The sequence below is a fragment of the Zingiber officinale genome, chromosome 11B, assembly GCF_018446385.1.
Source record: "Zingiber officinale cultivar Zhangliang chromosome 11B, Zo_v1.1, whole genome shotgun sequence".
NCBI classification, from domain to species: Eukaryota; Viridiplantae; Streptophyta; class Magnoliopsida; order Zingiberales; family Zingiberaceae; genus Zingiber; species Zingiber officinale.
Window position 1 is genome coordinate 78,008,932 of NC_056007.1, and position 13,764 is coordinate 78,022,695.

The following is a 13,764-nucleotide window of genomic DNA, read 5'->3' on the forward strand; positions in this document are numbered from 1 at the left end:
TATGTTTCCTTACCTCTAGAAAAGTTTTTCAAACTTTTCTAATAGTTTACTTTATGTTTTCAAATTTTTTTCTCAATTTTCTTTTGATGTGATCAATGAGGGAGAAATAAGTAAAGTTAAGGAGAATAAGGGGGACTTAGGATTTTTATCTTTGTATTTATTTTTTTTACATTTAACTTGTTTAAATTCATTGCTTTACTATTTTATTACACTTTTAACTCTAAAGTTGAACTTGAATTGATGCACATCAAAAAAGGGGAGATTGTTAGAACTCGAGGTAGTTTTGATATGGTCAACCAAGTTCAGTTAGATCCTGCTGTGTTTGATCCTTGTGTCTAAGTGTGCAGGAACTTATGAACATAAGAAGTTGAGCGGAAGACGTAGCTAGCGAGAAGGACGACACGGGAGAGAGTCGGCGGGCTCGGTGCATCCGAGGGACGAGGTGCTGCAGAAGAGTACACTGGTGGACGAGAAGGACGTGTACGACGTTTGAGAGACGAGAAGCCGGGGAGGAAGCCTGCTTGAGGAGAAGACTAGAAGATGGATCCGGATGAGTCCAATTTCGGATGAACGAAATCACCAAGGCGATCGAAGCAACAGAAGAGCCAATGGGGATCTACGGAGCGGCTGGAGGTGCCCTCAATTTGGTTATAGGCACCTTCGTGCCTTTATGTTGGAAGACGCCTTCAACTACCCATGGAAGGCGCGTTCAACCCTTTGAAGGCGCCTTAGACTGGGAAAAATTAATCGTTAGCGAAGATAAACCTTATATTCGCTTGCCTCGCTAGAGGCGCCTTCCACCTTGTTGGAGGCATCTTCCAGCCTCGGATAAGATTTTTCAGGGGCTATAAAAATACCCCTGGACCTAGCAAATAGTCAACACCTCAAGTATTCATTTCCTCGTAACTTTCTGAGTGTTCAACGACTGTAAGAGGCTTCTCCGCCTTTAACCAAGTAACTTTCTGTACCTCTTTATTTTATTAGTTGAGTTGGGTTGGGGATTTCCCCGTCAAGTCTGCCCGGGCAAACCCGTCTAACAAATCATGCACATGAATCAACTTGGTTTAATGCAATCGAAGCCTTAGATTTGCATGCGTCCACACGTGAAAGAGAGCATCTCCTCATGTATTTATTCATAACATGAATAGTTGTGAATCAATATAAACCAACCAATATACCTTGAAACTCTCAATATGGAACTAAAGTCTCATTCATCTTTCATCTCTACCTCTTTTCCATTCACATATATCCAACACTCCTTTGATTTGTCTACTCGATAAATTTGAAACGCTATGCACACTACCTTTAAAATATTCGTCTAGATTAAATTTTGATCATTTTAATTGTTCCACAAGTATTTTATCACTACTAGAGCAAAATATGATAGCACTCATCCCAAACGGTTCAATATCATCGTCCCCTAGGTTAGATACAGACAAATAAATCACGAAAAACATTTTGCCCTAGAATAACAATCCGTTACATAAAAAGATCTAGCATCCAACGAGGCACTACGATCAAATGTATGGGACAACTGGTACCATTTTAATTAGACCATTGAATTGTGAGCTGGGAATGCAGAAAATTGAAGATTCTAGCGTCCAAGTTTCAGAAAAAACTTCATTTGTTTTTTTCTCTCTCTGACTACTAACATGGACCTTAAAGCACAAGAGCATTCGGATTTATTATTATTATTATTTGGTCTTTGGATCCCAAATAACACATTTTGTTAAGGGGTGGAAGAGTCCTGCAATATATTTTTATTACTTTGAACTCCACCTTCCTTCTAGAACTTCTGGCTGAGTAAAACATTGACATACCTCATGAAGAAACGTCTGAACATTGAGAACATCTGCCACCTCCATTAATCCATCAACTGCAAGACAAGGAAGAGTTTTCAAACTTTGAATTCAAACTAGGATTTATGTCTAATGTTCAAAGTCTCAGAAAAAGGGTCTTACTCTGCCACCTTGAACATTATGCTCTTCGTTTCTACCAGCATATTATATAAGTTCACAAAAACTATTGTCATTTACAACCATGGATCCAAGGATAACTGATGCATTTCAATGTATTCAACAAATTTGATCCATCTACACTCCCTCTTTTTTGGAAAAGGAAAGGAAAAGATTAGCTATCATTTGCAAACATTTTTATTCATTCAATGGACTGAAGTTGCTTCAATTTGGAGCAATGAAAAAGACTTTATCTGATATGTGCATAAAGTATAAATTAGATCCACATCATACAGATATATATACATTTCTTCAATTAACCTGATGATACTTTCATATGATGCATCTCTGTTAAAGCTTGTTTTACATGCTATTGTTAGGTGTTGTATCTTGACTCACCCACTTGCCAGCAACAGTATCAGGCGAGCACACCTCAATGTTCGGTACTAAACAAGCATCATCTTGAGTCACAACAGCATCCATGTCTTTCTTTTCTGACTTGCTCGTCGCACTCTTGATCGCTTTTAGCACCTGAAGAACCTCCTTAAAGGTTGGCCTCATGTCCCCAGCAGGTTGCAAACACTTGAATGCCAGTTCTGCAACCATGGTGATCATCCTCCTTGTTAACTCATCAGATTGGTACCAAAGCTCAGGATCAACCAATTTAACCATTTCATGGTTCTGAATCTTGGTGATCGCCATGTTAGCTAAATTAATCTCACTCCTTTCCCTTTCAATATCAATGGCTGGCTTGGAGGATATAAGCTCAACAAGCACCACCCCAAAGCTGTAGACATCACTCTTATCAGTGAGTTGGAAACATCGATGGTACTCTGGGTCCACATACCCCGGTGTGCCTTGTGGAGCAGTAGATACATGTGTAGCATCAGTTGGAAAGAGGCGAGAAAGCCCGAAATCTGCAACTTTGACATGAAAACTGCAGTCTAGTAGAATGTTTGTAGTTTTGACATCGCGATGCATGATTGGAACTGCATGTAAGTATGCAAGAGCATCAGCTATCTCAATGGCTATGTTGAGACGCATAGACCATGTGAGGATCCTTTCAGTAGCGCGGCTCCCATGGAGATGATCAGCAAGGGTACCATTTGGTATAAATTCATAGACAAGGAGGAGCTCATGACTGTGTTGTGAAGTGCAGCCATATAGGCTGACTAGATTTTGATGACGAAGATGGGAAAGAATCTTCACCTCATTCATGAAGACCTCGACCCTCTTGTAGTTTTTCCCATATAGGCGCTTGATTGCAACTGTTCGACCATCTCGGAGTTCACCTAAATAGCAGAAAGAAGATTGACTGAATATGTTCAAGCAGGATCAATGCTGCAACTTATATGGAAACTAATATTGTTTTGCCTTGCACCTTTATAGACGGTGCCAAAGCCTCCATCACCAAGTTCTCTCGATGGATGAAAGCAATCAGTAGCTTCCAAAAGCTCCTCAAAGGAGAAGACATGGATTTGGAAATGATCACTCATTGATGTGTCCTTCAGGGAATAATTTCTACTGAGAGACTTGGAGGATGCAGATTTATTTTGGCTTTTTCGGAGTTTGCAAAGGAGAAAGATGATAGCACATGCTAGAGCAATGAAACCAGCTGATCCAGCAAGACCTGTATGAGAATTTCATGATTGAGTGGTAGCAGAGATCAAAACAATCATAACATTTGGCTGGATGATTGCACAAGTATTAGGCAAGACAATCCAACCGTCTAACACAGTCATGATTTTAAATCTTATGTAAAATAGTCTGAGAGGAGATCATCGGAAGAAGAAAGAGCAAACTCCAAAACTAGATGATAAACTAAAGATCTCGCGGTCACATTTATGGAGAGGCATGGTTCGTTTTGCTGGTAAAACTGAACCAAAACCATAACCTTTTTCAATTTGAAGTAAAATCAAACCACAACTAAACTGAAACCAAAATGTTCGAGTTGAAATAAAACTGAAAATTTTAAAATGGCACTGGTGGGAACTGAGAACAACGTTAGCATAGAGTTTTGGTATTGTCATTAATGTGAAAGTAGGGAACTAAGCTAAGATGTCCAAAGGGAGAGGATATAGAACACCAATGGCATAGCCAAACGATGACACAAATGGATGATCAGTATTGAGTACTAGGGAAGCTACAGTCATTGACTAATCTGAATTTTTTTATGCATGAGGTAGTTAAATCTGATTTTTCTCAAAGTTATTGATGAATGAGAAATCAGTGTATAAAAGTAAAATGTTATGAAACCCATCTCAAGGTGATTGCAAGAATGTTCCTTACCTGCCGCTAATTTCCACCTTGAATTCTTCCCTGCACATCAAGAACAAATCACGTCGATATTAGAGAACAATCTGTTCCGAACGTTCTTGCTCGTAGTTATGACAAAATACAAGTTATACAGGAACATACTTACCACCACATCTGCTTGTATCGATTCCATCATGGCAAATGCAAATGAACTTTGCCATCGAACTGTCGTAGCCACATCGGCCACCACTATTGTTGCACGCTGCACAAGCTGGAGCAATCCAATTCGACAACCACCCGGTGCGTAACAAGGGATGATAGTCACTGCTGGCACTTAAATTAGAGTAGCTCATCACCGGCATAATAGTATAATTATTACAATTTCTATCAGGCAAGTTCGTGTGGTCTTGAATGAACTCCCCGCCATAGAAGCCCATAGAATTAAAGCGAGAACAAGTAAGGTTTTCATAGTCTCGAAGATTAATTCCTTCAATCGAGCAGTTGTAGAGAAATTTGTTGGTATATAGGGAAAAAGGGTAGACATCAAAGACGGTACCTGAGAGAAGTAATATGCAGGGATCGTAGTCGCCAAATGTAAGTTGAATCGAATTGTTATTGTAGAAGATGTTGACGACGTTAAATGAAAAGCGAAAAAAAGTAAGAGTTAGGATTGAGCCGGCGCATGATAGGGCAAAGGGAGGAGGGCCGCAGAAGGAGTGGTTTTGCTCAGTGAGGGAGAAAGGGTACTGGACCAAGTGTTTCCCGCATGTCCGCGGCGCGCAATCTTCGTACCGAGGAAGGGCCTCAATCGCCGATCTTTCTTCCACCAAAAAGAGGATCAAGAGCCCCAGCAAGATTTTGGACGACATTGGAGAAGAAGAACGCACCAGGATTAGTTCCCACATCGCCGCGGACCGCAATCCCTAAATCTCGGAGCAGGGGCGAGCTCTGCTCTGCTCTCTGCCTGCCACTGAAGAAAGGATCCGGATCGAGGAGCTGGCTCTCCTAGCAAGAAGATAGAGATAGCAACTGCGGAAGAAGATTAGTCTTTACTCTTTGCAACGTCTCAACTCTCCGGTGGATGATTCTTTCCCCATTGTGGTACAGGTATGCAAATTGGCAGGCCGCCATTACCTGTAGGTTTGACTCTTAAAAAGTCTGACTTGGTTAGCCATGTGGATCATAATTCGCACCAGATGACGGAAGATGAGAGCGATGGCATCGAAGGCTGCGGTAATCGCGATGTTGACTTCCGAAAGCTAATCGTATTATTGAATGACGAGTGGTGGAGTAAACTAGTTCATTCAACGAACAAGATGAGATGTGACGTATTTCTGGTTTGAACGTGCTGCATGTTGTCCGGTGACTGAGGATTTTTGTTTTTTTATGGGAATTATGGACTTCTTTAATGTATGGTATGGATTTTTTGATAGACCATATACAGTTGAGTGTGAGTTTAACCCAATCTCTGAGCCTAACATGGCCCATATTCATCTCTGACAAATTATTTGAGAGACTAATTTAGATTTTTTTTTGGTCGAACGACTACTTTGAACTTTGAATGATATAAATTTCCATTGATGAGCAAGCCAGCAATTTGTATTTTTTTTTAAAATCAAAATGAGTGAATTAATTTGCAAGTCCCCTTAACTGTGTCTGTCCAAAGTCAAAGAAATTGTCAACAAAATCCTACATATCTTGCTCCAGTAGATTCTTCCTACTATTTGATTAGTAGTCGATTGTCCTTCGTAGCCCCTTCCCAATATTTTCAAGCCCATGCAATGGAAGGTCAACTCCTCTGTTCTTATCTGTTTGTCACACCGATTAAGGTTCTAATTAATTCGGTCAGACAACGCCGCCTGCCACCGTACTCGTTGAACCGCAGCCGAATTCTTTGAGCGAGCAGTTTTTTTCTCACTCATCCATCTCCCCTGCAGACCCGGCATCCTATTCCTTAAACACGAAATCTAAAAACACACAGGAACTGTCTCTCTCAAATGTGTTCAAAATCTTGTTACGACTCGAGAAAATTTTCCATTTCCTAACCAGAAAATACCAGCTCCCATATCTTTATCATTTTACCTTGAGCTCTTCTAACAAGCTGGAGGATCTACGTTGCTATCAAAACCCGTACCTTGTTCGCTGTAGAATATTAGCCTGTTTTGGAGGAGAATATCTTAGCAGCAGAACAAACTTGCCTGATGAAAACTGTCATCTTGTGCCCCCTGGATTACAGTGCTCAATGACATTCCAACGGCTCCAAATACTCACGGTTCCATTCACTATATCCATTCACTTTAACAGATGAGTTATAATTAATTGAACTAATAAATCTTAATCAATAAATATATACAAGATATACATGATTCTTGAAAGTAAAATTAATTTTATAATTTTATATATTTAACCTTTCCTCCCTTCCAAAAAAATATAAATATTTTATTTTTCCTCCTTTCTCCTCTTTTCCCCACCTTTTTTCTCCCCGTCTAAACATAGGGTCAAGGGACTTTTGTTTTACAGAGCCACTGAAATTCCTAAGCCGGTTGCAGTCCAACTACTGGACCCGTCTCGGCCCATTAACACCGAGTTATAATTATCATTTACACCTAAACTTCTTAAATCAATTTTATTAATTTGAAGTATTGTGATTTTTAGAAAGTGAATATTCAAAAAATAGAATTCCTTTTCACTTTTTAAATCATTTTCATAATATATTCTGTACTTGTAAATTTTGTTCCCAATAATGAAATTGACAATGAATAAAAATAACCGGGGAAGCAGAAGATTCCATAGGGCTTATAATTCTAACTCGGTGGCGACGGTTTAGCTTTGCCTCGTCGGTCGACGCGCACTTGATCACGGAACTAGCCGTTGTCCTGCCCCCATTTCAAACGGCCTTCTCTCTCTCTTTCTCTCCTCTCTATTATTCGACGATCGGCTTACGGACAAAAACCCCCGACTGACGAGTCCTCGCATTCTCTTCTCATCATCGTCGCTCGATACCCTGTGGCTTCGGTTTCTGCTCGATCCGGTGAAGCGGCGAACGAGGTGAACGGAAGCATACCAAGGTGCATTTCCCTCTCCTTTATGTGATGTATTGTTGCCCTCGGGCGAGGAATTGATCTGTTGATTTGCGAGTGGGGGAGGATGGCAGATCTGTCCTTGCATTTGCTGAAACGATCTTAGGTTCTGGCACATTACTGAACTGCGAGGTCTTTTGCCAAAGCGAGTAGTGTTTCCTTTCTCTAGCCTCTGCTATTAGCCTCGGCGATTTCGCTGTGCACTAGCCGCGGGTTCGATCGGTGCGGCGGCATCGAATATTTGGTACAGTTCCCCCGTTGTTCTTCCTTATTTATGGTTGTCGTTGCTGTTGCGGATCGTGCTTGGATCGGCTGATCGATGAGTGCTGGCCTGCTGGGTGAAGTTCCGATTCATGATTATTTTAGATTCTCCCTTTGTTTTGTCGGTTTCTTTTTCTCTGTTATCTTCTCGTAATGTTTAGCTGATTTGTCATCTTGTTCACTTAACTAAGAAAGAAAGCCTAATGTTAGGACGAATGTTTATATCCAGATCTATCCACGCTAGAATGCATAAAACAGGCTCCATCATAAGATCTGAGTGGGGATTAAAGTATGTGAATTCTTTCTCTGTTTTTTTCGGAGCTGGTTATTTGATCACTTAATTAAACTTGTTATGTCGATCTGAAATAGAAGTGAATAATGAAACATCACGCCTCTCTAAGAGTTTTAACTCTTTGATATTGTTTAGTAATAGTTTGATGATAGAGTTTGGTTGTCTTATTATCTGTATCGGCTGATTACTCTGCACGTCTATTGGATTGTCGAATAAGAGCTAGCCAGTTACTACATCGTAATCCTGAAATATATCTGGTTAGGCTCAAAGCTTCAGGAGAGGGTTGCGCTCTATCTTCCAAAACGACAAACATTTGCAACATCCCAACTGATAATTCACAATGATGACATCAGCTCGGATGCCTAGTACACCAGCCTCAAAGATTGAAAGGATGCCAATCTGTACCCCTGGAGGTTCTAAAGTAAAAGAGGAGAAAATTTTTGTCACCGTGCGTGTTAGGCCACTGAGTAAAAAGGAGCTATCTCTTAAAGACCAAGAAGCATGGGAATGTGTTGATGACAATAAAATTGTGTTCAAGATGGCAGCTCAGGATCGCTCCAATTTACCAACTTCATATACCTTTGGTACACACAGACACAGACACTATTTTATCAAATAATTCTAGCTCCAATTACTTAAATTGCATAGTGGATATCTATCTGCAACTGTTATTTGCAATATGAAAATACTCACATCATTGGCTGATTATGTCAGACAGGGTATTTGGACCAACCTGTTTAACTGAGAGAGTCTATGAAGAAGGAGCTAAGGATGTTGCATTGTCAGCACTAACCGGAATTAATGGTATTGATTATGAGACTCTCTTTCTTAACTGATACAATAGTATGTAGAACCTATTAAATTTTCTTCTGATGATTCTACCATTTTGTCTGCAGCTACAATCTTTGCTTATGGGCAGACTAGCAGTGGAAAAACATATACCATGAGAGGGATAGCTGAAAAAGCTGTAAATGATATTTATAAGCACATACTTGATGTAACGATCTTGAATTCTATGCAATTAATCTAACTCTGTTTTGTGAGAACATGTTTCCATTTTAAACTCGTATGTTTTTATTGTCTTAATGAGATTTAGACTCCAGAGAGGGACTTTACTGTCAAAATTTCAGCTATGGAGATATATAATGAGATAGTGAGGGATCTACTTAAGCCAGATTCTGGCCCCCTTCGCTTGCTAGATGATCCTGAGGTACTTGACTGTTTCTTTTATCTAATTGGAATTTTTGTCATTTTCATATGAAATTAACCAAATATCACTATGTGCACAGAGAGGGACAATTGTTGATAAGTTGGAGGAAGAAACAGTAAAAGATAGTCAGCATTTGAGACATCTAATTGAAATATGTGAAGGTTGATTGCATTTCTTTTCCTACTCTTTTCTGGCAACTTGTGCTGACTACACTGATCTAAAATTCTAATGCTTACAGCACAAAGGCAAGTTGGTGAAACAGCCTTGAATGATAACAGTTCCAGATCACACCAAATAATAAGGCTGGTAAGTCTATCACATTTTTTTACCTGGTTTTTATGTTGGTCAAGAATTTAGATATATTAAAAGTACAAGTTGATGCACTTTTTATTCCGCAGACAGTGGAAAGTGTTATGCGTGAGAATTCAGACTGTGTTAAGTCGTTTGTTGCGAACCTGGTAAATTATTTTTGCCTTCCTTTGATGGCTGTCCGTGTTCTTGAAATATTTAGAGCTCAGTATTTTCCCCTGCAGAACTTTGTGGACCTTGCAGGAAGTGAGAGGGCTGGACAAACCCATGCAAGTGGGTCTAGACTCAAGGAAGGGTGTCATATAAATCGCAGCTTGTTGAATCTTACGACAGTAATCAGAACCTTGAGGTCATGTTTCCTCATTTTCTAGTCTAAGTTTGCTAGCATCTCAGTTAATTCCTAAAGCATTAATATGTGCACCAAAAAACTTTTCATCCATCGTGCACCAAAAAACTTTTCGTCCATCTTTTCCCGAGAAAATGCCAACTTGTGGTGTGAACTTTTATGTTGTTAAAATTGCAAAGAGTAAAATAGTAAAGAAGAGAAAGACGCATGCATAACTTTGTGTTAATCACTCATTTTTCTGTAACTGAATAGTTCCAAAAAATATGTACTGCTTACTTGGCAAATTGCTGTATGATATGTATGTGGTTAGGGAATTGGAAATAGGCAAGTTGCTTCTATACAAGAGGAAAAATGGCATTTGCTAGCTCATATAAATGCAAAGTATAGCAGAAAACCAATTCTCTGTGACTGATATCCTTTAGTTGTAAACTGATACTTAACTGAAGACATCACTCCACTGAAATTCAACTCCATCATTCCCCAATTCATAATTGAGGATAAACTCTAGGTAACCCTCACAATTAAAACTCTTCACGTGAACTGAAAGTATTGCTCATTGACAATCACATGAACATCAGCAGAAATCTTATTTTTGATATGGCTCTCCATTTCTGATTTTTAATACTTTTTTACTTCAAGTTTTGTCTCGATAATGGTCTAGTAAATCAATGTCAGATTTGAAAGTTGAACAGAAAGGATTGGGGATTTGATGTAAATCTTTATATATTTTTTTTTCTGGTGCAGTCAAGGGAAACAAGGTGTTCATATTCCATATCGAAATTCAAAGCTGACACGTATATTGCAGAGCTCTCTAGGAGGGAATGCAAGGACTGCAATAATTTGCACTATGAGTCCAGCACTAGGTCATGTAGAACAATCTCGAAATACATTGTTTTTTGCAACTTGTGCTAAGGAAGTAATGAACACGGCACGAGTGAATGTGGTACGAAGGCTATCACTTGGATGCTTGTTTAGCAGTGGTTTGAGCAAACACACTTTTCCTTCTAATTGTTGTGATTCTTTTGTTCAATCAGGTTGTTTCCGAAAAACAGTTGGTTAAACAGCTGCAGAAGGAAGTAGCGAGACTTGAAGCAGAATTGCGCACGCCAGAAGCTTCTGCAAGCTTTGAAGCTCTTCTAATGGAGAAAGAGTTGAAAATTAAGCAGGTAATTATACTTCAACAAAATCTCATTTCATCTTTGCTGTACGTACTGCATATTATTATTATGAAAACAGAATAGTAAGTGAATTTATCTTCATAATCAGATGGAAATGGAGATGGAAACTCTGAAAAGAGATAGGGACCTTACCCGATCCCAATTAGATCAATTACGTTCTAAAATGGGTAATTGTCAGGTAATGCTAAGAATTCCTAATTCTGATAAGCGTTTGCTGTTGTATCTGTTGCAATCCTAATCCATGGATTTATATATATGGTATTTTTACCTCAGGGACTGAATCCATTTGATTCTCTGCCTCAAGGTTTGAATCCATTTGATTCATCCCCTTGTCGAGTGGTAAAATCTCTTACCTTTTCCGGCTTGTCACCAAATGGAAATGACAAGAGTCACAAAAAGGCAGAACGGACAAGAAACCCGATGAGGCAATCTTCAACTATTCCATCCATGCTTGTGCATGAAATTCGAAAACTTGAACAATTACAAGAGCAGCTTGGAGAGGAGGCTAATAGAGCTCTAGAGGTTTTGCAGAAAGAGGTGGCTTGTCATAGACTAGGTAACCAAGATGCTGCAGAAACTATTGCCAAACTTCAAGTAGAAATTCGAGAAATGCGTACCTTCAAATCCCCTAGTACAGAGGTTGGCACCTGCAGCATGGATGCCAACCAGAGTTCGGGAGCAAACCTGAAAGAAGAAATTACAAGACTCCATACACAGGGAAGTTCTATTGCCAGTCTTGAGGAGAAGTTGGAAAGTGTCCAGAAGTCTTTAGACAAGCTAGTCATGTCTCTTCCTGGCAACAATCATTCTAATGAAGCGACTCCAAAATCTTCAAAGTCCCAAATCAAGAAGAAGAAGATGCTTCCTTTGACCATGAGTAGTAATGCTAACCGACCTCATCTTATAAGAGCCCCATGCTCGCCTTTGTCAGCCTCCCGGCAGGTGTTGGAATCTGAGGTGGAGAACAGGGTCCCAGAAACTGATACTGAATCCCACGAGAACATATTGGGTTCAGAGAAAGCTACTCCATCTAAGAGCGAAGATGGTGGAGATATCTCATCAAGGGATGGCACACCGCGCTATCATCGTTCCAGTTCTGTAAACATGAAAAAGATGCAACAAATGTTTCAGAATGCTGCAGAAGAAAATGTGAGGAGCATAAGAGCATATGTCACAGAACTAAAAGAACGAGTGGCTAAGCTTCAGTATCAAAAACAGCTGTTGGTTTGCCAGGTATGAAAACTAACTCCTTATCTCAATGTTTAATGCTTTCTGTAAGATAGCGGATTTACCTTTTATAAAGAGTATTTCTTAACTACTCGCTTGACCTCAATGGCCCCAGGTGTTGGAACTAGAGACAAACGAGTCTGCAGGACATGATGCAGCAGAGGGTGATGATAATATGTCAGAACTAGATAAATCCCCCGATGCATGGAATCTCAGATTCGAGGAACAAATGCATCAGATCATTAATTTATGGGACATTTGCCATGTATCAATAATACACCGCACCCAATTTTATTTGCTATTCAGAGGTGCCCCTGCTGATCAGATATACATTGAAGTAGAAGTTAGAAGATTGACATGGCTGCAACAGCACTTTTCTGAAATCGGTAATGCGAGTCCTGCTCAATTGGGGGATGATTCGACAATTACTCTCTCCTCAAGGTCTGAAAATTTTCATCATTATGCTACACATTTTTTGAAATAAATAAATAAATTTTCATGCTAACAATGATTTTTTTGTTATGCTTCATTTTAGCCTGATTTTCAACTTCTTGTTTTGTCGTTAGCAGTATTAAAGCCTTGAGACATGAAAGGGAGTTCCTGGCTAAGAGGATGCAATCAAGATTGACCGAGGACGAACGACAGCGATTGTACATCCAGTGGCAAGTGCCCCTCGAAGGGAAGCAAAGAAAGCTTCAGCTGGTCAACAAGCTGTGGACAGACCCAAACGATACAGCCCACATTGAAGCAAGTGCTGATATAGTGGCTCGCCTGGTAGGTTTCTGTGAGGGAGGAAACGTGACCAAGGAGATGTTTGAACTCAATTTTGCACTGCCTTCTTGCAAAAAACCATTGCTTCTTGGTTGGCAGCCTATATCAAACTTTCTAAGGCTATGATTTGGAGCCTCTCAGGGAATGTCATACTCCATGAGGTCATCCTAATGCTGTGATAGAGGTAGAAGTGAGTTAGCTGGGATGGTCTCAGGCTCTCAACTAACAAAGAGGACATGCTGGGGGCAAAACGGAGGCGAAGTCGTTTCCAAAAATATAGGAAATCAATTGTATTCGAAGATAATTAGAATGCAGTTGCTCTGTATAAATGGTGCAGTTAATGAGCATTTTTTCTCGCGGAGAAACATTAAAAATGTACGTTGATTCTTTCTGCTTATTTCATACGTGTTAGCCTGCTGTAGATTAGTGCTGATTATTCCTTCTTTTGTTATTTTGTTTGTTTGGGCAAAATACCAATACACGTGCGCCTTTTTCCACTAAAAAGTTAATTAATAAAACTAACATAATTTACGTGTATTTTATATCTCTCATAAAATAATATCAAAACTATCTTATATAAATTTATCTAATCCTTTATAAGTTAATGACATAGTGGTACTGTGCCAAAATCTACATTGAGATTTTTTAGGGTTTAGAGAGAAAAATCTACATTAAGTTGCTAATGAAGAAATTTGTAAAATTAAATTAATCATTAAAAAAGGAATTGATATGGATTCTTAATTATTAGTTTGTTAGTAAGTTTATCGGCAGGCTAGCCTCGATGTTATCTCTTGGCGGAGGCGGCGTAAGGCTGACGTGCGGCTATCTTCACTGGCCCCTACGCACCCCGTCCAGGATCCACTTGCTGCGCGATGCGCG

The 13,764-nt window shown here is 39.6% G+C and overlaps 2 protein-coding genes across 5 annotated transcripts; one reads left to right on the forward strand and one right to left on the reverse strand.

Moving 5' to 3' along the window:
* Nucleotides 1-1,613: 1,613 nt before the first annotated feature.
* Nucleotides 1,614-4,717, reverse strand: LOC122033579 (LEAF RUST 10 DISEASE-RESISTANCE LOCUS RECEPTOR-LIKE PROTEIN KINASE-like 1.2). 2 transcript variants are annotated; one of them, XM_042592639.1, is made up of 5 exons: nucleotides 4,378-4,717; nucleotides 4,245-4,274; nucleotides 3,337-3,585; nucleotides 2,355-3,247; nucleotides 1,614-1,876 (listed from the first exon to the last, which is right to left on the reverse strand). In XM_042592639.1, the coding sequence occupies exons 1-5, from the start codon at nucleotides 4,646-4,648 to the stop codon at nucleotides 1,865-1,867; spliced, it is 1,455 nt and encodes a 484-aa protein (XP_042448573.1). In that variant the 5' UTR covers nucleotides 4,649-4,717; the 3' UTR covers nucleotides 1,614-1,864. The 2 variants fall into 2 exon arrangements, with proteins under 2 accessions (XP_042448573.1, XP_042448572.1); XM_042592638.1 differs by lacking the exon at nucleotides 1,614-1,876 and having other exon boundaries at nucleotides 2,195-3,247.
* A 2,352-nt stretch (nucleotides 4,718-7,069) lies between these two features.
* LOC122033567 (kinesin-like protein KIN-7A) lies at nucleotides 7,070-13,311 on the forward strand. Of its 3 annotated transcripts, XM_042592618.1 has the most exons (16): nucleotides 7,070-7,279; nucleotides 7,366-7,535; nucleotides 8,107-8,428; nucleotides 8,559-8,648; nucleotides 8,741-8,841; nucleotides 8,941-9,054; nucleotides 9,134-9,215; nucleotides 9,293-9,360; nucleotides 9,453-9,512; nucleotides 9,588-9,712; nucleotides 10,454-10,652; nucleotides 10,744-10,875; nucleotides 10,976-11,065; nucleotides 11,161-12,120; nucleotides 12,230-12,555; nucleotides 12,684-13,311. In XM_042592618.1, exons 3-16 carry the CDS (start codon nucleotides 8,185-8,187, stop codon nucleotides 13,009-13,011), a joined length of 2,919 nt encoding a protein of 972 aa, XP_042448552.1. In that variant the 5' UTR covers nucleotides 7,070-7,279; nucleotides 7,366-7,535; nucleotides 8,107-8,184; the 3' UTR covers nucleotides 13,012-13,311. The 3 variants fall into 3 exon arrangements, with proteins under 3 accessions (XP_042448552.1, XP_042448550.1, XP_042448551.1); XM_042592616.1 differs by lacking the exon at nucleotides 7,366-7,535; XM_042592617.1 differs by lacking the exon at nucleotides 7,070-7,279 and having other exon boundaries at nucleotides 7,311-7,535.
* The last annotated feature ends 453 nt before the right edge of the window (nucleotides 13,312-13,764 follow it).